Raw genomic sequence first — 24,289 nt, 5'->3', positions numbered from 1 at the left:
GGTCTGTTCTGTGACTACACATGGTTACTAATAACTACAGATACACTTAATCAAATGCTGCTATTCCTGTGTAACAGCGGCTCTGGGAATAGATGTGTGATTAATACGTGTTAATGTACAGCACTTTAGGGAGACACTAGCCTAAAATAAAATAACAAACAGCATGCCTCTCTACCTCAGGGCCAGAACTCTGTATTTATTTGAACTCAAACTAGGGTTACCACCTGATCCCTTTAATTCTGGACACATATTAATTACACAGGTTGATGTGGCTGTTTAAAACTAACTGAAATGGAGTCTTGAAGTCAGCCAGCCACAGAACCTGTGTAATTAATATGTGTCCGGAATTAAAGGGATGAGGTGGTAACCCGGGATGCAGTTATAATCCCGGCGGTCGGAATCCCGGCGTCCAAAATCCAGACACCGGAATCCCGACCGCCGAAATCCCGACACTTTCTCCCTCTGTGGGAGTCAGGATTTCGGCGGTTGGGATTCCGCAGTCGGGATTCCGACGCCGGGATTTCGACCGCCGGGATTTCATATCAAATCCGGTTACCCTAACTCAGACTTATTTACATCACTATTTCCTAGGCTTCTGTGGCCTACAGTCTGGTGATACAGTAGTTACACTCAGTGGAAGGGTGGTATATGAGGTAGATTCCAAAAGGCGACACTGGAAAAATGAATTTTACACAATTTTTTAATTGAAAATGTCGACACCTGAGCATGTGGACCCTTTACTTTGCTCGCCGTGCTTCAGACCAGGTGCTTTGCTACGCTACTGCTGCACACTTTACCATTCCCAATAGGAGTTCATGTGTATGGTGAAGTATGCAAAAGTAAAAAAAAAAATGGGAAAAAAATCCTAAAAAAATCCCATGTCAATCTTTTCATGTATGGACCATAGCAATGTGGGCATTTTGCCCGAACACCATGACCACTGCTGTCAGTCATCTGTTCTGGTTACCTGGGCAAAGTCAGCAATGTGCTTCAGTGTGGCAGTGAGCTGGCTGCAATCTGCTCCATTCTGCAGGGTGGAGAGATAGCGAAGAGCTTCTGTCCCACATGTCCGACAGCTGTCACTTAGCTCTAAGAATAGAAATAAAGAAAAATAAATAATCAGTTAATGCAATGAGGAAACTAATGCTGGAATTTACAGTATTCTCATTCAGAATTATTTGTCTAGGTCAGTGGTCTATCAGCTGAGAAAGATTACTCTGTTCAGAATGGCAAAGTACTGTTCAGAATGGCAAAGTAGTAGGGGCCAGGTTGGTGGATAGCTGGGCCCCAGAACTACACAAAAAGTAGTATATATACAATCATTAGTTTCTTAATATTGGTGAGAGAGTAAAAAACATTGGTGACATAGTTCTAGTAACAGCAAAAAAGGGTAACTCTACATAATGTAAAACTTTATTGTAAAATGGGCATACCATTCAGACAAAGTATGTAAGACACATACGTATACCTAGTGTGATATTAATATTGGCATTATTTGTATATATTGGTAATGGTATCAGTTAGAAATGTGAAATGTTACAGGAAATATAACAACACATTAAGCCCCACTGTCACCACACTGCAGCTACAAATTATATAGTACACCTCATTTACAAAGTGCTATGCAATATGCTTTGGCTTTGTATCAGCGCACCTCCCTTACAAGGTGCATACAGGCTCCCCACTATAGGGAAACAGCTGTGATCCTCAGCTTGTACCTAGGCAAGAATGTAGGTTGGACATCTAAAGGTGTGTACACATGGTGCAATATGGTCGCTGAACGAGTTTGGCTTATTATTGCTTAGCAATACTGTATATCATTCAGTGCACCATTTTTTTCCAATGACTTTTCAGTTTTGACTGAAAGTTTTTTCTGCGACTTTTCAGTTTTGACTGAAAAGTCAAAAGCGAAGGAGCATGCGCATTAGAACATTAACGGCTGGCTGCCGGAGTGTGCTACTAGCGATTTAACACCCTGTACCCTGGGCTTTATATGCATTGTACAAAAGTGCAAACATTGGGGGTGATTCAGGTTGTCTCACACAGCACATTTGGGGCGGGATGCACTAAGATCCGCAGCCCCTCTCCACCACACATCGCTGGATACTCTATAGATAATTATCGCATACGCACTAACATATGTGATAATTGTTGCAAAGGACAGCTCTTGCATTAAGAGCCGCCCTTTGCGATGCGCCCGGCAACGTGTAGCGGTTCGAATGTGGCTCCCCCTCCTTCCTTACCTGGGGCTGCTGCTCAGCCAGGGACTCCGCTTCCTCCTCCCTGCACCCGGAAGGTGATGTAGGGGCTAGGGAGGTGGAGGTCACTGGTCAGGTGAGGGGGGGGGGGGGGGGTGCGTTGCGATAAGAAGCCCATAAGCTTTCATGGGGTATACACGATAATAGGGTTTTTAGTGCATTTTTGCGTTAGTCCATCCAGCCCTTGGTTTGCTAATGGACACAACCATGTGCACTGCAGGTGGGGCTGATGTAACACGCTAATCTAAGTAACTCTCTGGTGACTCCGAGAATAGGGCGGACAGCTGACATCCGGCGATGTCAGCCGCCCGCCCCTGGAAAGCAGGTGGCCTCCCCCATTCGAAAGTGGACACCCAATGTTTTCATGGGCGCACCCAGCATTATCGTGCATGCGAACTCCCCCTCTACCCGCCTCCTGTGCCAACCTGAATCAAACCCATTGTTCCAAAGTAAGCCTTCATTATGTGTGTGACATTTTGTGTGTTTGAAACCTTAACATTGTGTATAGTGTATCTAGCCATTTTTGTTTGTTTCTAGTGCAACTGGTAGTAAAAGATGACCCTTGGCTGTCATGGAACACATGTAATGCCACCCATACACAGACAGACAAGATGTGTTTTGAACTAGATTGCATCACATGGTGGCCCTTATTCTGGTTGACTCGCAAGGCTGCAAATTCGCAGCTTTACGAGTCCCCCAGACACCGCCCACTGAATGCCGGGTTCGTTTGCATGCCCTTGAATGGATGTTTAACATAAACATCCATTTGCAGGCTATGCGGATGCACCCACATATGTGATGAGTGCCCGCATATCTAAAGTGAGTCTCAGGACACTTAAATATGCATGCACACTCGAGACATCCGGTGATGTCAGCTGCCCACATCACGGGCCGATTACCATGGGAACACCCAGCGTTCGCCTCCCGCAGTTTTGGTTGCGTGTGTCCGGCGAACAGTCTGGCCGCACGCACCCGGCATATGCACAGAAATGTGCATCTGCACAACATCGGTCCACCGTGCAAACGCACAGGGGGTGCGAATGGACCAGAATAAGGTCCCTAGTTCAAAATGCATGCAATGCAATCTAGTTCAGAAAGTACAGGCAGCACATACTTTATGTGCTGTGTCGCATCGCACCTGTCCGTCCCCCTGGGTATGGGCGGCTTATGACTGCAATCTCACCACCCGTTCACCCCAATGCAATCGTTTAGAACAGCGGTTCTCAAACTGTGGGTCCTGACCCCAAAGTGGGTCCCAACCACCTCAGCATGGGATCATGACTCTGTTACTGATCATCAGGCTAATGTGTCTGTGAAGGGGGGACAGGGTATAACTCATAAAGTAAACACTCACTGCTTCCCTCTTCCATCCACCTGTCACACTCCCCCCCCCATTACCCACTTCCTCCCTGTCACAAAAGCGGTCACTTCACCTCACTGACCACACATGTGACGGACATTCAGATAGTAACTTGCTGAGGTCCTGTAATAATTTTTATTGTCTGACGGGGTCCCAGTGCAAAATAGTTTGAGCACCCCAGGTTTAGAAAATTAAAATGTGAACTTGCACAAATATAGGTCCATGGAGTGTCTACACTCACACAGTGCAGACCTCAAATCCTCTACAATAGTTTTCTCCCCAAAGCTATGAGCCAAAGAGGAAATAAAGGTTTGTGAAATGAAACTGCCAGGATTTTGTGCTGATGTTTGTGCTTTATAAATGTGTTTCATGCTATGACTGATACTCACTTTCAGATGTCCTAGTCTGGGCCCCTTGCATTATCACATCTCCTATTCGATGTGCAAACTGAACCAGGTTCGGCAACACGAAGCTTACATCTAGGAGCAGAGTAAAATAACAGATAAATCTTTATGCAATCATGGTAATACTCATGTAAATGACATCGGTATGGAGGCAGTTCTGACATCATACAGGGCTGCCAACATAAATACTTGTCATAAAAGAACTGGTCCAATTACTTTACATGAACAGGGAACTCCTTGATGATTACTAATAATACACATTAGACCTCCATATAGAGAACAATAACCAAACACAATATAACCTTTATATATAACTGCCATATATAGTCCCGCTAAACATGTTATTTGGAAGACAGCTCATACTATGTAAAATAAGGGAGCTTCAATACCTTAAGTTCAGTACACACTGTACGATATGCAGCACCGTTGATATTGTGCTGCAACAAATGAACGACCAGCGGTAAAACACTCATTAATATCATTAACGATATCATTCAGTGACGTCAACAGGTTCCCCCACCAATCATGCAATCACTGACAATAACGTCAGATGGGTCTGCATCATTAACGGTTCAGGGGGGGGGGGTGCATCGTTAACGATATAGTGGATAAACACTGAACGCTATTATTTATTTATTTACAGTTTCTTATATAGCGCAGCAGATTCTGTTGCCCTTTATAAATGTTGACAACACTGAAAGAACAAACTGGGTAACAACACACAGACATGGAGGTTAGAGGGCCCTGCTGCAAACTTACAATCTATAGGGATATAGGAGGGAAACACAAGGACAGGTACCACCAAGTTGCAAGTCCAGAAGGGAAGCTATATAATACATAAGTGCCTCAGAGGGTTAGGTGGGTGATACCTAAATGTGATAGGCTTGCCTGAAGAGGTGAGTTTTCATAGAACGCTTGAAAGTTTGGAGGCTAGTGGAGTGGCTTATTGTGCGTGGAAGGAATTCCATAGGGTGGGAGCAGCCCTATGAAAGTCCTGTAACAGTGAATGGGATCTAGTAATCCGTGAAGAAGAGACAGGCAGATCTTGTACAGAGCGGAGAGAGCGAGTTGGGAGATATTTTGTGATAATTAACTATATCATTCATTAAAATTGTATAGTGTGTACCCAGATTGAGAGACTGCTTAATATTTATTGCTTTATAATTTTGTTACATATTTGTCATATTGAGATGCTGTTTCACTGCCTATTCATTTAGTTTTGGCATATTTTGTTGATACAACTTTGCACCTTAAAATCATGTGTGTCACAGGAGCTCCTGCAACCCCACTTCCCAAATGAGCATTATCACCCTTCTAGATAGCTACCTTCACACATACTTGCTGCCAGTGTTGTCGGGTGCCGCCAACAATCCCCGCAGTTTGTGGCTTAACGCCGGCACCACGTACTGCTGGAGATCTGTGACGCACGCCACAGGATCGAGTATCGACTTACACTCAAGGTGTGAAAAAAATGGTGTGATTTATTGGCTGAGCGACTTTGGCTTAATATCGTTCAGCGACCATATCGCTCAGCATACCGTTTTCATCGGTAACCAGCAATTTTGACTGAAAATCGCAGGCAAATCTGTCTTTAAAATGTTTAATTTTTTTTTAAACTCTATTTATTTTAGATTGACATGGGTTGTGGACAGTCCTTCTGAAGGGGAATAAAAGTGCCCGGTGTGGCGGAGAAGTGCGCTGCATAGTGCTGTGCACTGTGGCTGCTGTTCTCACTCATTGTGGCTGGAGCAGGTGCTGTGACCTTATTTTGACTAGAAATCGCTGGTCACTGGTGCACACGCTTCAGGGTGGCGTGGATAGTGGGGGGGGGGGCCTAAAACATCATTGTATGTCATACAATTATATTATGGTATAGCTAATGTCATGGCATCGCACACCCTATAAAATCGCATGCGATCGCATGCGATTTTGCGGGAGATGCGATGCCCCGGGGCTGACAGAGCAGCGAATAAATTACAGTAAAAAATCGCATAGCATAACCCTTAAATGGCCCATGCGATGCGATGCGATTTCCCTACGGTGCTGTAAGTAGCAAAACTGGGCGCTGTGATAATACACAAGTTCCCTTCTGGGAATAAGAAATGTATTCCATGGGAATCCTCTAAGCTCTATCATTTATCAGGATTTTCAGACTTTTTCCTCAATCTGTAAATTTGCTCTAATTTATCCTGATTGACTCACACTCTTTGAAGGCTCTACATGTAAGGACTTCAACAACCCAGCGGATGCTGACACTTAACTAGCCGAGGCAAGGGGTGCCATTACTTCTTAATATATAAAGAATTCCCCACCAGATACTCAACAGAGTAAGGGGCTGAAATCAATGGAACGCCCAGCGTTTTATGGGCGTCCCCATGAAATGCTGGGCGTTCCCCTGGGAATGCTGGCATGGCGATGCCATCTCAGGGTAGGTGGCCTTTACCCCATCTTTGGCAATCAGCGGCAAAAAATGGAGTGTTTATTTCAGTTCAGACTGCTGTATACTCTTTTTGTAGTATGAGGCGTTACTCACTCAGGAACACTGGGTCAGGCATGTCCATACTGTGGCCCTCCAGCTGTTGTGAAACTACACATCCCAGCATGCCTTGCCAGTTTAGCATTCCCTAATAGCAAAACTGTGGCAAGGCATGATGGGACTTGTAGTTTCACAACAGCTGGAGGGCCATAGTTTGGACATGCCTGCACTAGGTACTGCTATATACTTAGTTATGTTTTCCTTTTCGTATCCATCAGTCATTTTTCTTTTTTCTACACTCATTGTTAGCATTTCTACCTCATATATTACAGGTTGTGTTGCTTTATGCTGCTAGTATAGCTCTGCTTTCCTTTCATATAATGTCGCTAAGCCTTATACAGTATGCTACTTATGGTTTGATCTTCACTGTTCACATTAACATTGTTTGACTGTTTATAGCGAGTTGGGCTGCGGCCCTATTTGGTTTTATAATTGGATTACTATGTAGGATTTTGTAAACCAATTTTTTCATAGCTAATTTCTATCGTTTGATGGATTTTTTTTTATTATTGTTATTATTATATGATCCTCATATTTTATATACATTTTTGTTTCTATTGTCTTCTGTTTGCTCATTTGTCTGTTTGTTGCTTTCCCTTTGTGAATTCCTTCCCCTCCTTTTCACTTCCTTTTTGGGGTTGGAGTGTCTAAAAATAAACACCTCTACTGGTATTTACTATGTCTGATAAACTAGGTACAGGGAATGTGGGAGGGATACGAGACGGAAATTACTTACATACCTGTCTAAACTAAAATTCCCTGCTTTCAGGAAACACACTTAACAGTTGCAGAAACTAATACAGTACAAATGATGAATCGGCGGCAGCAGTGACCTGGCGCGGGGCGGGGGGGGGGGGGGGGGATTGGGGACCGGTATCGGCAAATGCATACACACTTACCGATGCCAGGGGTGTTAAAGGTTAAAGGGTACAATGGCATGGGGGTGGCCATCGTTAACAATGAACTCCCTTGTTGAGGTAAGTCCTTGTTAACGACGGCCAAGCTGCAGTCCTATTTCCAATGCTGTTGGCACCACGCATCGTTAATGATATGGAGTGTACACACTAGTCTAGAAAGCCTAGCTTATATCTTATGGCGTGGCTATATTATTAAGACACTCTCTATTCCTCTCTGTAATTTAGAATGAGGGAGACCCTGATGGTATATTTGTTACAACTGAAATACTTCTGAATAATTCCCATTATGTTATTTGTACTGTATATGCACCCAATGTATACAAAGGGGGACATTTTATAAGATTGGAGTTCTATTTCGCATGGGATGTTGCTATAGACAACCAATCAGATCCTGTCTATTATCTTCTAGAAGTAGATGCTAATTGGTTGCCCATATCCCATGTGAAATAGAACTCACATCTTAGTAAATTTCTCCGCAAAAGTCCTTTATTTCCCCTGTACTTACAAAATTGTTCATCTAACTGAAAAAGATTTGACCTGTCTTTCAGCAGCTCATCATACATATATATGTGATACATAGGCTGCACTGTATATTCTTGTCTTCTATATTCTTGTAATTTTAATTGTTATAAATGCAGACCACAACTGGCTTTATACTGGGATGTCATTTGATAGCTAATGTGAGAATAATGATTGCAACAATAGAGGAGCTCTGTTTGCTCCTGTCCTAAAATGCTTATTTCTATTGACACCAAAATGGCATTTGACCATGTCAAATGGGACAATCTTTTTACTACTCTCCAATTATTTGGATTCCTTGCTGATTTTTTTATATTCTCACAACTTTATATTGCAATCCACTTGCACAGATTTCTTGTAATGGTTCTATCTCGTCTCGTTTTCCTATACAACGTGGAACATGGCAGGGTTGTCCATTATCCCCCTTCTTACTTGTTTTAAATAACACATTTTGAAAGTCTTATTATATGCTAATAATATGATTCTTTACTAGCTGTACTAGAAGATATTCAACCTTTAGGTCAGCCTCTGGTTATAAAGCTAATTTAAACAAGTGTGAAATTCTATTAGCGGCACACCTGAATATTTTAGTTCTTTACCTGTTCTTTGACTTTTTCTCATAACATACTCTTCTCTGAAATATGTAGGAGTGTCTACACCTGCAGATCTGTCGCATTTACAGTAAATAAAGAAAATTTGGTTCCAATTATAACTACAATTAAACACTCTCTGGATTAATGGAAATATTTACTCATCTCGTTACTAGGTTGTTTGATGGTAAATAAAAGTATTTTAGAAATATATACCGTATACTATGCAAATGTTACCTCTAATACCCCGTACGCATGGGCCGACTGATCATCTGTGCTTATTGGTGCAGTTAAGCACAGATCGCTCAGCACAGATCGCTCAGCACAGATCACTCAGCACACAGTGATGTGTGCTGAGCGATCTGTCATGGCCAGTGTTTTCTGGAGAGAGAACCCTGGTGATGACTATACATGCAGTATACTGTATATCAAGTCAGGCGATAGAAACATGCGAGACCACGCATTGCCATACGCGTCGTGGATTTCTAAACAATTTAGTCAGATCCCTTAGAAATACCCGTGTGTATGCCCCATTAGTTTTCGTGAAACACCTATACTTTTACTGGTTCACTGCTTTCTATGGAAAGGTAAACGGATGAGAATTGCTTTTTCTAAGATGAAAACACCCCGTCAAAAAGGAGGATTGGTTTTTACCTGTCCTTTCTCTGTACTCTTAAGGCCCCCATACACTATATGATTTGGGCACGATTTCAACAAATTCAGATGAATCGGGCCATGAAATCGGCCCAAAACGCACATAAAACACCCGTCCAACACGATGCGCGGTCCTGTGCGCATCGGATCGGAGTCGGAAGGTCAGACGGGCTGCACATAAGATTTGCTAAAAAAAGCCCATACAAATGAATGGCAGTGATTGGCTGAAAGAGGTCTCAGCCAATCAGTGGCTACCCATTCACTTTGTCTTCTATTCTTCGGCCCGGTTCCCTGCGCCCCCCCACCCCCTTCCCCCGGTAAGCTGTCAGGATGAAATGTATGGGGGCATTTATTATCTATTCTACAGACACATCAGTGACTGGTTGCTTGGAACTAGTTCATATGCAGATTGTAATTTGGATGCAGAATTGTTCACTCCCCAAATGCTTTATTACATATAAAATTGTTAGCTATCCCCACACATATTAAATGTATTTTTTGACACCTAATGAGCCTGGTTTGACATTAATTAGAAATTACGGTGAAATTCTATTCTCCATACATATCTTTATAGGGTAATCCAACTTTCCCCCATCATTATCAAATGTTAACTACAGTATCTTCAGTGGAAAGAGAAAGGTTTAGCTTATACAGCCAAGGTATTTGATCCAGGCTGAAGATTATTTTTATTTACAGAATTGCAAACTGCATATCATTTGCCGAGACAACATTTCTATATGTATCTACAAACTAGACAGTATGTTCAGACGGTTCTGCAGCGATTTTTCATTCTCTTATTAAGTTAATCGCTACAATCCCCTATAAAATTAGCATGCTAAATGGGCCATTGACATCGTTATCAAATGTTTTGGAGATGATGATCATGTTGATCGGTGGTCCCTGGCGAGATGGACCACCGATATTCCTTCCAATAGGTTATTGCCAGACCTTTTAAAGACATAAATGAACTGGAACGGTTCAGAGTAGAGCAACTAAACTAATGAGGGGTCTTGAGTCACTGGAATATAAAGATGGACTATCCAGGCTGACTATGTATACACTGGAGAAACAGAGGCTGAGAGGAAATATATATGTATATAATATACAGGATTGGAAATTATAAGGAACTAGGAGAAGACTTATACCCCTTTTACACCAGCCTAAATAAACCAGGTTTTTGCTCAGGAGTGCACAAAAATCCGGTTTTGCAGGCAGTGTAAGCGCACCCACTTGAAATGTCCTGGGTCGTGAGACCCGCTATTTCTACCCGGGTAGCAAGCAGAGTTAAACACGTGTGCAAGCCGGCTCGCAGTGCAGTGTAAATGGGAAACCCGGGCCAGTGTTACCCGGGACCCTTTCAATGCAATGAAAAAGCTGATGCTTGGAGATGCTCTCATCTCCCAACGCTGGCCCAAGACTCGTCCCTGGTGACATCAAACCCCCCCCCCCCCCATGCCGGGAGCCGAGTATAGAAGGGGTCACAAGCCGAGTCGCACCCGGCATGGAGTCAGGTCTAAAAGCCTGTGTGCAACCCGGCTTACCGGTATAAAAGGGGTATCATTCAGTAACAAGAATGTACTTAGGATGTGCGGGCATGCACTGAGGTTTGAGGAAGAGAAATTCCATATGGGATTAAGAAGGGGTTTCTCCACCATAAGGGAAGATAATTTATGGAACTCTTTGGCAGAAAATGTGGTAACAGCTATTACAGTAAATAAGTTTAAACAAAAATTAGAAAAAGTCTTGGCCATAAAGGGAATCATATAGTTATTATTGATTAACAGTTTTTTATATAGCGCACACATATTCCGCAGCGCTTTACAGAGAATATTTGAACATTCACATCAGTCCCTGCCCCAGTGGAGCTTACAATCTATATTCATACCACATGTACACGCACACAGACATTCTAGGGTTAATTTGTTGGGAGACAATTAGCCTACCAGTATATTTTTGGTTTGTGGGAGGAAACCGGAGTACCCGGAGGAAACCCACGCAAGTACAGGGAGAATATAGAAACTCCGCACAGTTAGAGCCATGGTGGGAATTGAACCCAGGACCTCAGTGCTGTGAGGCAGTAATGCTAACCATCACACCATCTGTACTTCCCCAGTCATGACATACTAGTTAAACAAGTTGAACTCAATGGACTGACATCTTTTTTTCGACCTAAATTACTATTTTACTATGTTTTATCTCAACATGATACTACTCTCCGATATTTACAATCTTCTTATTAGCAAGAAGTCCATGGGGGTTATTCTAGTTCACTCTTTCTGATAAATTCCTTCTTAGATGGACAAAATCATGTGCACTGCAGGTGGGGCAGATGTTACTTGTGCAGAGAAAATTAGATTTGGGTGGGGTTTTATCAGCACCATGCACACTGCACCCATTGTTTAATACTCACCCATTGTTTAATACTTACCATTTTTTTGGCAGTTCTGTCAGACATGCTGCCTTCATTGTGGTACTCCGGATGGGTAAGTATTAAACAATGGGTGCAGTGTGCATGGTGCTGATCCCCTGAGACTCAGAGGTTTTAGTAGGGGAGCCCTTGATCACTGCAGCTCTGCTCTGCAAGCATGAGTGATCCCTGAACAGATGTCATGTATATACACGTGGCATCTAAACAGTGTAGAGAGGTGACCCAGAGGGCTGCCCAGCTGCTCATGAAGTGCTGGGTATACCCGCAAAATGACGAAAATGGGAGTCATCCTGTGAGCCCATGAACATCTTGATGACAGATGGTATGACATCATATCGGTTTTACTAATACCATAACCATAGGCTTTAACCCTAGACCAGGAATTCCCAACCACGGTCCTCAAGGCACACCAACAGTGCAGGCTTTAAGGTGGCCATACACATGCAGATTTATCTTCAGATCTGTCTGGTTGGAACAAAAACATGGTTATGGATGAGATCAAATGACAGTTGATCATTTGCTTTGAAATACTGGAAAACTGACACTGTCACTCATCCATAACCATGTTTTTGTTCCAACCAGCCAGATCTGAAGATAAATCTTACTAGTGTATGGGCACCTTTAGTGATATCCAGGCTTCAGCACAGATGGTTTAATCAGAATCACTCAGGTACTAATTAAGTCACCTGTGCTCAAGCCTGGATATCTACAAAACCTGCACTGTTGATGTGCCTTGAGGACCGTGGGTTGGGAAAGCCTAGACCTTAATAATGACATGTACTGTCAACATTGTGACTGTTGACATTCACAATGTCGATATACCGGCCATGTCATCATTCTGGTGTCACCGTCACCGTAATGATAACATTCCCATATAAGTATACATTGTTCTGTTTGATTCAGACTAGCTATTATTTGTTTTAAATACTGGTCATCAGCTGCTGCACAATACTGCCACCCTGTGGCTAAAACCAGTAACTAAATATTTGTAAAAATAAGTTTGAAAACAGTAGTGAGGTGAAACAGTAATTCTCATTTTTCAATAATTTATACAGTAAAACCTAAGCAAGTGTTAAATTGGAGAATGTCATAGAATGTCATATAACTGGTCACATCACTATGAATAATGGTTAACATACATTTTCTTGGCACTGATAAAAAATAATAACATTCTTGACATCGATTTTAATTTTTTAAATGAGTCCATTCCTATTGGCCAAACCCAACCCTCGCCACTCGTCCAACCACTCCCACATTGTGAAAAGGCCACAAGCACCTTCCAATAAATCATGGCCAGGCCCTGGTTTCTTATTTCTTTTCTAAACAAAATATCATTAACAAATATTTTTTTTCTTTAGTACGCATATGGACTTATTTAATAAAATGCTATAGGCAGAAGACTAGCAAATGAAGCATTAACCTGAACACACTACACTGCTTACACCTGACTGACTGCTATGGGATGCAGCACACAATTACTCACCATGTTATCAAATAAAGCCTTCAGTCAGCAGGTGAGGAGTGTAGCATTGCACTGATTGCGGATGATGATGCTGAGTTGCAAACTTAAGCCCCGTACACACGGGGGAGATATATTGCTCAGCCATATATACTTGTGCAGAGAAAATTAGATTTGGGTGGGGTTTTACTTCAAAGTGAGATCTATATTGCAGTATAAAAATAAAGCAGTCAGTATTTTCCCTGCACAGAAACAAAATAACTCACCCAAATCTAATTCTCTCTGCACAGTTTACATCTGCCCCCCTGCAGTGCACATGGTTTTGTCCATCTAAGAAGGATTTTGTCAGAAAGACTGAACTAGAATAAGGCCCCATATTTGGATAATACATAGGGATTAAATCTCTCCTATCCAATGCAAATGTATGACTGCTTTGGAATCTGAGAATTGTATAAAATGTAAAATGACGCCTCAACTGTATTTGGGAATGTGGGAAATTAAACATTTTGAGCACAAAGAGGTCTTATTGGACTTATTTAATAAAATGCTATAGGCAGAAGACACGTTTCAACAAATAGAAAGCAATGAAGCATTAACCTGAACACACTACACTGCTTACACCTGACTGACTGCTATGGGATGCAGCACACAATTATACACAATATATTGCTCAGTTTCTCCTTTTCATCAGCGACCAGAGATGGTCGCCGATGAAAAAGAAACTGCTGGGGGGAGCCCGGCAGTGGTAATCAGCTGGTCGCAGGAGCATGTTTCTGCGACCAGCGATCACTACAGGGGTAGAAACGGGAGCGCGCACCCGGCGATATATCGCCGGTGCACACTCCCATCGCGGGCAATATGGTCGCTTAGCGACCATATTTCCCGCGATATTACACAAAATCGCCCACGTGTGTACGCACCACTAGAGTTATTCCCATTTGCAGGGTATATTTTTCTTTTTTCACACTGCAAATGCTCCCATATCAAAGTCCTTATTCTGGTTGACTCACAAGGCTGTGAATTTCAGGCAGCGTCTGGGGGACTCGCACATGCGCAGTCGCGAACAATCGGTCCCCTGTGCGTCAAATCGCCTTATACAAGGTGATTTGTTAGTACTTTAGCTCTCTCCATGCTTTAACCCTTTGAGTGCCAAGTGAATTCATCAAAATAGATGTGTAAATTGCCAAGCAAACATTTGTAGTCACCATAATGACCTGTAATAGTTACCTTATATAGGAAATATCATCTTTTTTTTTTTTTACACAACATTTTTTATTTGAATTTGATGAGCGATGCTGGCATTTTTAGCAGATATTTTGCGCATCACTCACAGATATGTTGGCACTCAAAGGGTTAATAAATCCCTCCACACCCCCCCCCCCCCCCCCCCTGTGTAAAGCTTAACACCATATTTATGTCACAAGTATAGATACATTAGCAACATGAACATATGGTAAAGCAGAAGATGTAGGATGCAATAAACAGAATAAAAAACAAGAACTAGCAATAGAAGAAGATAAGGGCTGAGCGGGAGATGTTTATGAGAGAGAACAGAAGTGGTAGAAGGACAGAACGGTGTGGATCGTATTGTTGACACCACTTAGGTCGACAGTCATTAGGTCGACACCGTTGGGTCGACAGGTGGCAAGGTCGACAGGTGTCTAGGTCGACATGGGTGAAGGTTGACATGGGTGAAGGTTGACAGGTGTCTAGGTTGACATGGGACAAGGTCAACATGGGTTTAGGTCGACACCGTGTTAGGTCGACAGGTCGGAAGGTCGACATGGTTTTTTTTAACAGTTTTTTACACAAATGTCGACACAGTCGACATGGACACAGTTGGAAGTCAACCGCAGCCCCTCGCATCGGGCACACTATTTTATTCTCCCACCATGCCATACTGGATGGTAAGGCATGAAATGCATGTCGACCTTCCGACCTAACCCATGTCGACCTAACGCTGTGTCAACCTAGACCCCATGTCGACCTTGCCCCATTTGGGCATTGACATCTGTCGACCTTCACCCATGTTGACCTTGCCACCTGTCGACCCAATGACTGTCTAAGTCATCTAAGTGGTGTCGACAATAAGACTGTATCCTGCACAGAAGATGAAGGGAAAAGGAATGCAAGGCAAATACTGACGTAGGGAAAGTAGAAGAAGAAGACACAGATTCTTGGGGGAGCCTAATGAGCAAATATATGTGACCACTCACAGCAATGAAAGGAATATATTGCAAGCAATCAGGTTTAATGGAAGACTGAATGGTAAGAGAGAGGAGAATGTAATTTCTCATGACCAATAGTTTCAGTCCTCAGTCACTAGTAGCTGTACTCATCTTCTTCAGTGACCCAGCCCTGTCTAACTACTGTGCATTTCCTCCACTTGCCTGCTACACTCTTTACAGCTTTTGGTCCTCTCCCATCCTTTCTTCTCACCTGAAGTATCAGACACGTGTCTCTTCCAAGCTTCGTCTAATTTCTCAGTGCTTTCTACCGCCGCCATTGTTCTGGAGATGAGAAAGTCTGAAAAGTAACACAATGTTAGTGGGTTTCAAATTCATATATACAGAAAATAGAGCAATGTGCCAGGGGTGTATAATCACCTGTAGATACGCTGCCATTTGTGTAGAGGGGTTCATCTAGTTGGTGGAGAGCATCTTGTATGATGTTTTCTGCTTCCTGCAGGAGGCGCTGTAGAACGCTCTCCTCAAGTTCTTTGTGTTGTGTTTGGCTCTCCTGCATGGAGACAGGCAGCAGTGTGAGTCTTTAGCTACATCAATGCTTATAGCATGCTCAGATAAAATGATGCACTGGTATATAATACTTCTACAGGTGGATTATTAGCAAACAGAAGTAATAAGAATAGCAAATGTCCAGTACCATTTTTGACTTTGCAAAACAGTGTAATAAAAAATATAATATCGAATATTTATAAAAAAAATTTTTTAGTAAGATATAGTAATGTCTTGATGGAGATTGTGTGGCCTAAAAGTCTCAGCATGCCTCATGAGTCATTGAGCGCAGGGGTGGAATTGTAAATATTTGGGATGCAGAGAACCTCCAGGATATATGGTGTCACCCGACTGATGGAGCTGGTGGGTACTGGGGAGGTGTATTGCAAAATGCCCATGAGAAAAGAGATTGAGAACACTGGTGTAGAGGACGGGTAGGTAGCTATCAACCACCCTCTGCAGCAGTGGTAGGCAGACTGTGATGCTCCAGATGCTGTGGAACTACACAGTCCAGCATTCTTGTCTTAGTTTTGCTGTACAGACATGATAGGGTGTGTAGTTCCACAGCAATTGCCTACCTCCCAGTGTAGAGGATAGTTGAGGACTGCATTTGTGGAGAGCATTCCTAGTGGTAAAATTAAAGGACATAATAAAGGAGAATTTCCCAGCTTTCACCCCTGGTTCCTGTCTGACAGGAAATCGACTAGCCAGGAGCAGGTGTATTCTAGGGCCCCTAAATGGAGTAGTTTGGGGAGCAGGATGCTAGGAACAATTGTGTTGAATGCTGAACTAGTCGACACATAGGACTCTCGCATAGGTGCCCGGAAGGACCAACTGCTGCAGCATGTAGTGCAATCCCATGTCTGACGAGGTCCTAGAGCAGGGCTGGGCAACACCGGCCCTCCAGATGTTAGTGAACTACACATCCCATGATGCTTTGCATTAGTTTTGCTATGTGGCCATGCTGAAACTGATGCAAGGCATGCTGGGATGTGTAGTTCATCAAGATCTGGAGGGCCGGTCTTGCCCAGCCCTGTCCTAGAGCAATAATTTGAGAAGCCCTGGTGAAGGACATTAGTATCACCTCAGCTAGAGTAGAGTGTCCTATTCTGGAGGCCATAATGTACCTCCAAATCATATAAATACATTAGCGAGCGTACAAAAAAGGTAAACTAAAATGGTGCATGGCCTACACCGCGAAACTTAACTGGAAAGACTAAAATATCTGAACATGTAGAGCTTGGAGCAGAGAAGGGAAAGGGGGACATGATAGAAACTTTCGTATACTGTATACCAAAGGTTTTCTGAAAGTACAGCAGGGAAGGAATCTCCAGAGGAAGAGAAATATTAGAAAACAAGGACATGTACTGAACCTGGAGGGAGGCAGGTTCAGAGGAATTTTAAGGAAAAATTACTTTACAGAAATGGTAGTGGATAAGTGAAATAGCCTCCAGCCAGAAGCTAAGACAGTAGAACAATTTAAACATGTCTACCCAAGCATATGAATCTCCTTACAAAGAACTAAAGGAGCATATACACAAGACAATTTTAGCCCTATTTCTGACTAGATCACTTAGGAATTAAGCACGGATCACTCCGTGTGTATGGGATACGGTCATTAGGTCTACAGCAACTAGGTCGACAAGCATTGGGTCGACAGGCAACAAGGTCGACATGGGTTTAGGTCGACATGGGTCTAGGTTGACATGACATTAGGTTGACACAAGCATTAGGTCGACATGCTAGGTTAACAGTCAAAAGGTCGACATGGGGTTTTTCACTGTTTTTGAGCCGACATGTGCCGACAGGTGGTATTTCATGCCCTACCATCCACTAGGGCAGGGGTGGGGAACCTTTTTTGTGCCAAGGGCCGTTTGTATGGGGAAAAAATCCTTCGGGGGCCATATGTAAAAATTTCTTGTACAAATTGTCCTGCTGCAGCCGTCCCACGCTCTGGAGGCTGCCGCTGAATAGGACTGACAGTCTCCAGTTCCTGTTGATTAAGAGAATTTCCCAGTACTCCCCCAAAGCCACCAGATGGGTGGGCGGGCCACTCAGACCGGCTATGGGAGACGCATACGGCTTCCAGGCCTGAAGTTCCCCAACCCTGCACTGGGGCGTGGTGGGAGAATAAAATAGTGTGCCACTGCACTTCAAACTGTGTCCATGTCGATTGTGTCGACATTCGGGTCAAAAAACAGTGAAAAACCCCATGTTGACCTTTTGACTGTCGACCTAGCCCGTGTCGACCTGCTTGTCGACCTAATGTCATGACGACCTAGACCCATGTTGACCTTGACCCATGTCGACTTAGTAGTGTCGACCCAATGCTTGTCGACCTAGTTGTTGTAGACCAAACGATCCACACCTGTGTGTATGCCCCATAGTGATGGCGATGCCCGGTCCCAAACATCGCCATCGCCTGACTAGATCTGGACTATATGTTGTCAAGGTCTACTCAGATCAACAGTGTTCTAACCAGAGAACACTGGTTAGCACAGATCGCCCATACTCACATCGCTATGTGTGTAGGGGCAATCTAACCGCCGGGAAGCGCAAGGGCGATTTCCCTAGCCTGCATCGCTTAAAACGTGCTAGCTAGCAGAATTTGCAGAGTGTCGCTGAGGTTTAAAGTTCAAAAAAGATTGAGATTGCCAAGAATAAAAAAGGGCAGACAAGATGGTAAAAATGGTTCTTATTTGCTGTAAGAATCTATGTTTCTAGGTAAGCATTTTGTGGGTGAACAAAAATTCCTGATAATGGAGCCTAGTTGTAATGAGTGAGTAGATTACTTATATTTTGCTTCCCACAGCAAAATGGCTCTGTAGTCTGTGGGTAGGTTACAGGTTGCTTAAATTTTTTTTTAAAGAAAAATGAAAAGCCTTTTTTCTATTAGCACAAATACACCTAGCATACATAGGAGTATGACCCCATCTCAGTTTTGGGAATTGCTTCTACAAATGTGAGCCTACGTTTAAGGGATTATGCATATTATTATTATTATTATTATTATTATTAATAACAGTTTCTTATATAGCGCACACATATTCCGCAACGCTTTACATAGTATAGTTGAACATTCACATCAGTCCCTGCCCCAGTGGAGCTTACAATCTATATTTCCTACCACATGTACACAAGGGGTCATTTTGTTGGGAGCCAATTAGCCTACCAGTATATTTTTGGATTGTGGGAGGAAACCGGAGTACCCGGGGAAGCCCACGCAAGCACGGGGGGAACATACAAACTCCACACAGTTAGGGCCATGGTGGGAATCAAAAACATGACCTCAGCGCTTTTAGACAGTAATCCTAACCATCACACCATCCGAGCGGCCCATAAAATGTGCGTAAACGTCACTGCAATATCCAACCTATTTAACTTCAAACGTTTCCATTGTTCTGTTACAATACTGCTTACAATAAGTTTTTTTTTTCTAGGTATTAAATTAATCATGGCTGCATTAATGTAGACTGTTGTGTATTTGGAATTTACAGTGTTAAAAACAAACTTTCTAATATAAAATGAGAGCCTTTCCCATAAATATGCTCTTGCAAACTATATACTGTACATCATCTATCTTACCTGTTTAAAGGTATTTATATTGCTTTTGAGAAGTTGGACTTCCTGTTTGCTGCACTCTAGCGCCCCCTGTAGGTCATCCATTTGCTGAATCTGTTCCTGTGCCTATAAATAAAAATACTGAGCATTACTCACAAGCCTATTAATTAACTGTAATCACTTACAGAGCAGAATGGACATGACCTTTTCATTCTTAGAAAGGAAACTCCCTGTTCAACACGTTCATTAAATGAGTATAACAAAGACTTCTGTTCTGTACAATGGTCTATGGAACATTGTTAATGGTTAAGAAATGAATTGAGGTCTCCCTTATTCCTCTCTGGAGACTTGTAATCTGGAGATTTCACGTAGTACACGGCACTTCATTAGCCAATAATAAGGATAATCTTTCCAGGCTCCTGTCTGCTTAATTTTACAATCGTCTTGAAGAGCGCAACACTGTAACATTCAATTACACCATTTCCAGGAGTTGTTCATGCCTACATGGGAAACATATCTACTGTTTACTGTAATAGGCAATATCCAATCCATCATTATGTTTATAAGGGCTCGGAAAAATAAGCGCTATGTGTATAACATAAAGGGGAATGCAACTATTTACATTGGCAAGTTGGTAATACACAAAAATGCACACCTGCATCCAAGGCACAGCCTAGTACTAGAGGTCCAACAGCAACAAAAAAAAAGGTGCCATGATATTAGGATTAGGATTATTAGAATTCGGGTTTTATTCACAAAGCCACATTTTATACAAAGCAAAAGCTTGTGGGTTGGAGGTGAACATGTAAAACCACACTAGCAGTCAGCGTGTTTTACACTGAGGTTGGTATTCAATACCCTGTAGCTATTCCCGACGGGGGAAATAGCGGAGGCCGCCTATTCAATATTGTCTTTCCCGACAGCATTGAACAAGTATCAGCAAAACAAGCTTGACTTTAAAAGCAGTCGAGCTTGTTTTGCTGATAACGCCCGTGGATTGTCAAGCTCACAGCCGGATCTCAACGATCCACGATTGTTTCTTGCAGCCACCCACCTTTTCGCCACTCGACAGGCGGGACATTGAAACCCACCTGTCGAGATGCAGTTGAGCGGGCCAAGAATGGGACCGTGGCACAACTGTCGGGCCAGCCCAACAGTCGTGACCCGGGATTAATAATGTTTGTGCCTCTTTAAATTTTCACACCCCAACGCTCTCGGAACGGCAGTTTTAGTGGCAATGAAAATGCAAATATAAGCACTTAGATTCGGACGGTAAAGTAATGATTAAAGGGTTTTACAAAACGTATAATTGAAATCTTATAAATTATGTCTATCATTTCTAGTAATGCCCCAGATCTCTCATTCTCCAGTGTATAGAGTGATCAAAGTGCTGGACAGATGGCTGTAACTTTGCTGTGTTCAGGTGAGTGCCAAGGAAGGGTGTGGTATATGGGTCCGACAGTCGGGATCCCGACAGTCATTATCCCGACATCGAGATCCTGACTGGCCGGACCCAGACAGCATGGTGAGCACAACTAAGCCCCTTGTGGGCACGGTGGCTCGCTACGCGAGCCACCTATTCTATTCTCCCTCTATGGGGTCGTGGACCCCCACAAAGGAAAATAGCGGGTGGCCGTCAAGAACCCGGCTGTCGGTGTTTTGACAGTCGGGATCCCGACGTCGGGTGAATGACTGTCGGGACCCCGTCCGGCACCCCCCAGGGAAAAGGTCAACCTGAAGATATAGTTTATGCATCAAGGGGGTACCAAAATTAGTTACTGAAGGAAAGTAAACGGCTCTTTTAAATTGGTAATAAAATGAACCTGAATATTTGTATTCAGACACAAAAAGACAGATAAAAAAGACTGCAACAACTTTACAATGGGTGTTATTCAGACCTGATCGCTGGGTTGCTACAGTAATTTACAGAGCCCGGCAATCAGGTAATCGGGGCCCTGCCAAAGTGAAGTCTGGCCCTGTGCAAGCCGGGGAATGGCTGTGCAAGGCTTGGGAAAATATTGCAGGTCTGCAATTAGCAGCAAATCCATACGCAATCACTCACCATCAAATTATATTTCCAACATGTGCCCAGGACTTACTCGGGGGGTGCGATTGGAACAGGATGTTCAGTTTCGGAGCTGGCGTCACATACCCTCCCTAAAAATGCCTGGGCACGTGTTTTCCCTGACCCTCCCAAAAAACGTCTGACTACCACCAACGCCGACTTTCTGTCAATCATCGTGCGTACAGCCGGCAATTTAAAAAGTAGCAGGATTTTACTGGAGGATAGCCTTGCACATGCATACTACCATAGCCTTGCACATGTTATCGCCCGTCCTGCAAATTCGCAGCTGCTTATTCAGGTCTGAATAACCCCCAATATCTATTTAAAGCATGACCATTCAATGTTTGTGAAAAATAACTTAAGGCAGAAAAAACACTTCTGTTTGGAAATGTCAAAATTTGTTATAAAGTGGTCCTAGAACCACTTCAGAAAATCAGCTCGAAATCCAACAGCTGTATACAAAATTCAAGTCCCTGGAACCAGCCAAATGGGATGTAAATTTGATTGTGTATAAATGATTTATCCATCTCTACGTATGGGCCAGGGCCGGATTTGGGGGTCAAGCCGCCCCTAGGCACCACACTTTAGTTCACCCCCCCCAGTACCTGCTCAGCCCATCCGCAGCACTCAGTCCCGCTGCCCGGCTCAGCGCCTCCACTTGGCCGGTCAGCCTCTTCACCTGCTCCCGCAGCCGCCGGTCCTCGCCCTTCAGGTCAGCGGCGGAGGAGGAGAGCAGCCCTGCCAGCACGTCTTCAGTTCCAGCTGCCTCTCCAAGCCACCGGAACTCCTCCATTTCCGCCTGCAGCGCGTCCCCGTCACCCTCCCGCCAGAGGCTCCTGTAGCTGGCGGCCGGCCACACCGACACCTCCGCGTCGGGTCCATGGATGGGCAGGAGGGAGAGTGCACGCCGGCTCGGGCAGCATTGAGGAGGAAGCACTAGCAGCGGCTACAGCACAGATACCGCTGGACACCTGTGTGAGCAGGAGCCTCGCCCGGCACAGGTCACTAGCTCCGGGTCTCTACAGGCAGCTGTGCAAGGGGTGATGTCAGTGCTGCCGCTCGGTCATCCGATGCTGCTACCCATAGAGACCCGGAGCTAGTGACATGTACCGGGTGAAGGTCCTGGCTGCCTGCCGCCCTTAGTTTGTGCCGCCCCTAGGCCCGTGCCTCACGGGCCTAGTGGCAAATCCGGCCCTGGTATGGGCCAAATGTAGTAGCCCGAGAGCTGCAACAAGTGCACAGATATTGGCGATTTAGAGCATCCAAAATAAAAATTGCTGCTTTAAATCACATGGTTTTCAATTGAGATATCGCAGCACTTCCACTGCTCCGTGTTATACATTTGGCACTAGAACTCTGATACATGTATGTATGGCAGACAATGCTGCACATCTCACCTTTCTCTGTGTGTGCTCATTCACACGCTGATAGGAGTCCTCCAGTTCCTTTTTAGAGTGCTCTACGTCCCCCAAAGCTTCTCGTGCCAGGGTCATCTGCTTAGTGACTTCAGCGTTCTGTCAGGGAAAATAGATGTTACCCAAGATCCCATAATCTGTTTACTGTACATGTTCATTGGTTATTGGAATTTTCTCAACATGGCCGGAAGAAATACACTAAACGAACAGGTGACCTTCATTTTCTCGAATTGTCAGATTAGTAGTTTTGTTGCTCTGAAGCTTTGTACACACCTACTTATCTGTTCAATCTATCTGGTGGGAACATACTACTGGTAATGTAGGGGAGCATATGAGAATTGAACATTTGCTCAAAACACTGGAAAATAGACAATAGTCATTCAGACAAATTATTTTAAATCATTTGATTTAACAAATGTATACAAGCAATTGTTTTTGTACATTCTCCAGCATTTGGGAGTAAATGATTTTTGTTCCCACCAGATAGATTGAACAGACAAATCTGTAGGTGTGTACCCAGATTAAGACATCAGAACAGATCACATGTAAGCTTATTTTTCATTGGACAAATCCGCCTAGAAGCTTAACTTAAGTAACAGTTGAGTATTGCACTCATATACACAAATGCTCTTTCAATGGAAAGATGCTCTAGAACAGTTCCCCTCCTCTGTCTTGTACACACACAGTAAATATAACACTTTTATGTTGTCTGGTGAAAATATATGTTATGTTGTGGGTGGGTGACAATACCCCTTGTAATGCCCAATTTCCTTCTATCTCCAACAGAAAACATTGCAGACAGTGCAGGCAATAAATCACTAAATATATCATTAGAACTGCACACGTTAGCTAGGTAACTGGTGTCAGCTGTAAAGGGTAAAACATCTCTATTTTCTTCTCCCATATCCTTTCTGATTCCTGACCTGTAGTTCCTCCCAGTAGACAATCAACGCTTCACATCTGCCTGAGAGCTTCCTCAACCTCTCATCATTGGGCAAAGATACAAAGGAGGAAATATGTAACTGCTATGTACCTGGTTGCACACAGATACAGAACACCAACATTTGCTCTTTACTATACGTGTAGTTGTGTTATGCCAAGATGCTCTTTGCACACAGGTCTACATCACATATCCATGTGATTGCCCTGTGCTGGATGTGTATACATTTGCATTAATAACTGAGAGCAGCTCTACACTAGAACAATCCACTTTGCACCTTTCTTAGAAGATCAGCATGGCTCTGAACAAGTTCCGCATATTTCTCCTTGAGTTTTGTATATCGCTGCTCGTTAGCTATGGATTTCCCTGTAGAATAAAAACAAAGGAATGGCTTAATCATTCAATATCATCTAATTAATTTTCCCAGCGGCTCCCTTTTCTCCCACAC

The 24,289-nt window shown here is 43.5% G+C and overlaps 1 protein-coding gene across 1 annotated transcript in view; it reads right to left on the bottom strand.

The window, feature by feature from the left end:
- HIP1 (huntingtin interacting protein 1) overlaps positions 1 to 24,289 on the bottom strand; it is a 110,707-nt gene that overhangs the window by 10,447 nt on the left and 75,971 nt on the right. Inside the window, exons 15-21 of the mRNA XM_083172261.1 lie at positions 24,119 to 24,207; positions 22,884 to 23,000; positions 19,446 to 19,547; positions 15,732 to 15,864; positions 15,565 to 15,651; positions 4,008 to 4,097; positions 968 to 1,089 (exon numbers count right to left, since the gene is read on the bottom strand). Coding sequence (XP_083028387.1) covers positions 968 to 1,089; positions 4,008 to 4,097; positions 15,565 to 15,651; positions 15,732 to 15,864; positions 19,446 to 19,547; positions 22,884 to 23,000; positions 24,119 to 24,207 — 740 coding nt within the window. The remainder of the gene's footprint in view (positions 1 to 967; positions 1,090 to 4,007; positions 4,098 to 15,564; positions 15,652 to 15,731; positions 15,865 to 19,445; positions 19,548 to 22,883; positions 23,001 to 24,118; positions 24,208 to 24,289) is intronic.

The sequence above is a fragment of the Crinia signifera genome, chromosome 2 (genome assembly GCF_055691185.1).
Source record: "Crinia signifera chromosome 2, ASM5569118v1, whole genome shotgun sequence".
Lineage (NCBI taxonomy): Eukaryota > Metazoa > Chordata > Amphibia > Anura > Myobatrachidae > Crinia > Crinia signifera.
The sequence above is the reverse complement of the archived record's forward strand: the minus strand, read 5'-3'. Positions and strand labels throughout refer to the sequence as shown.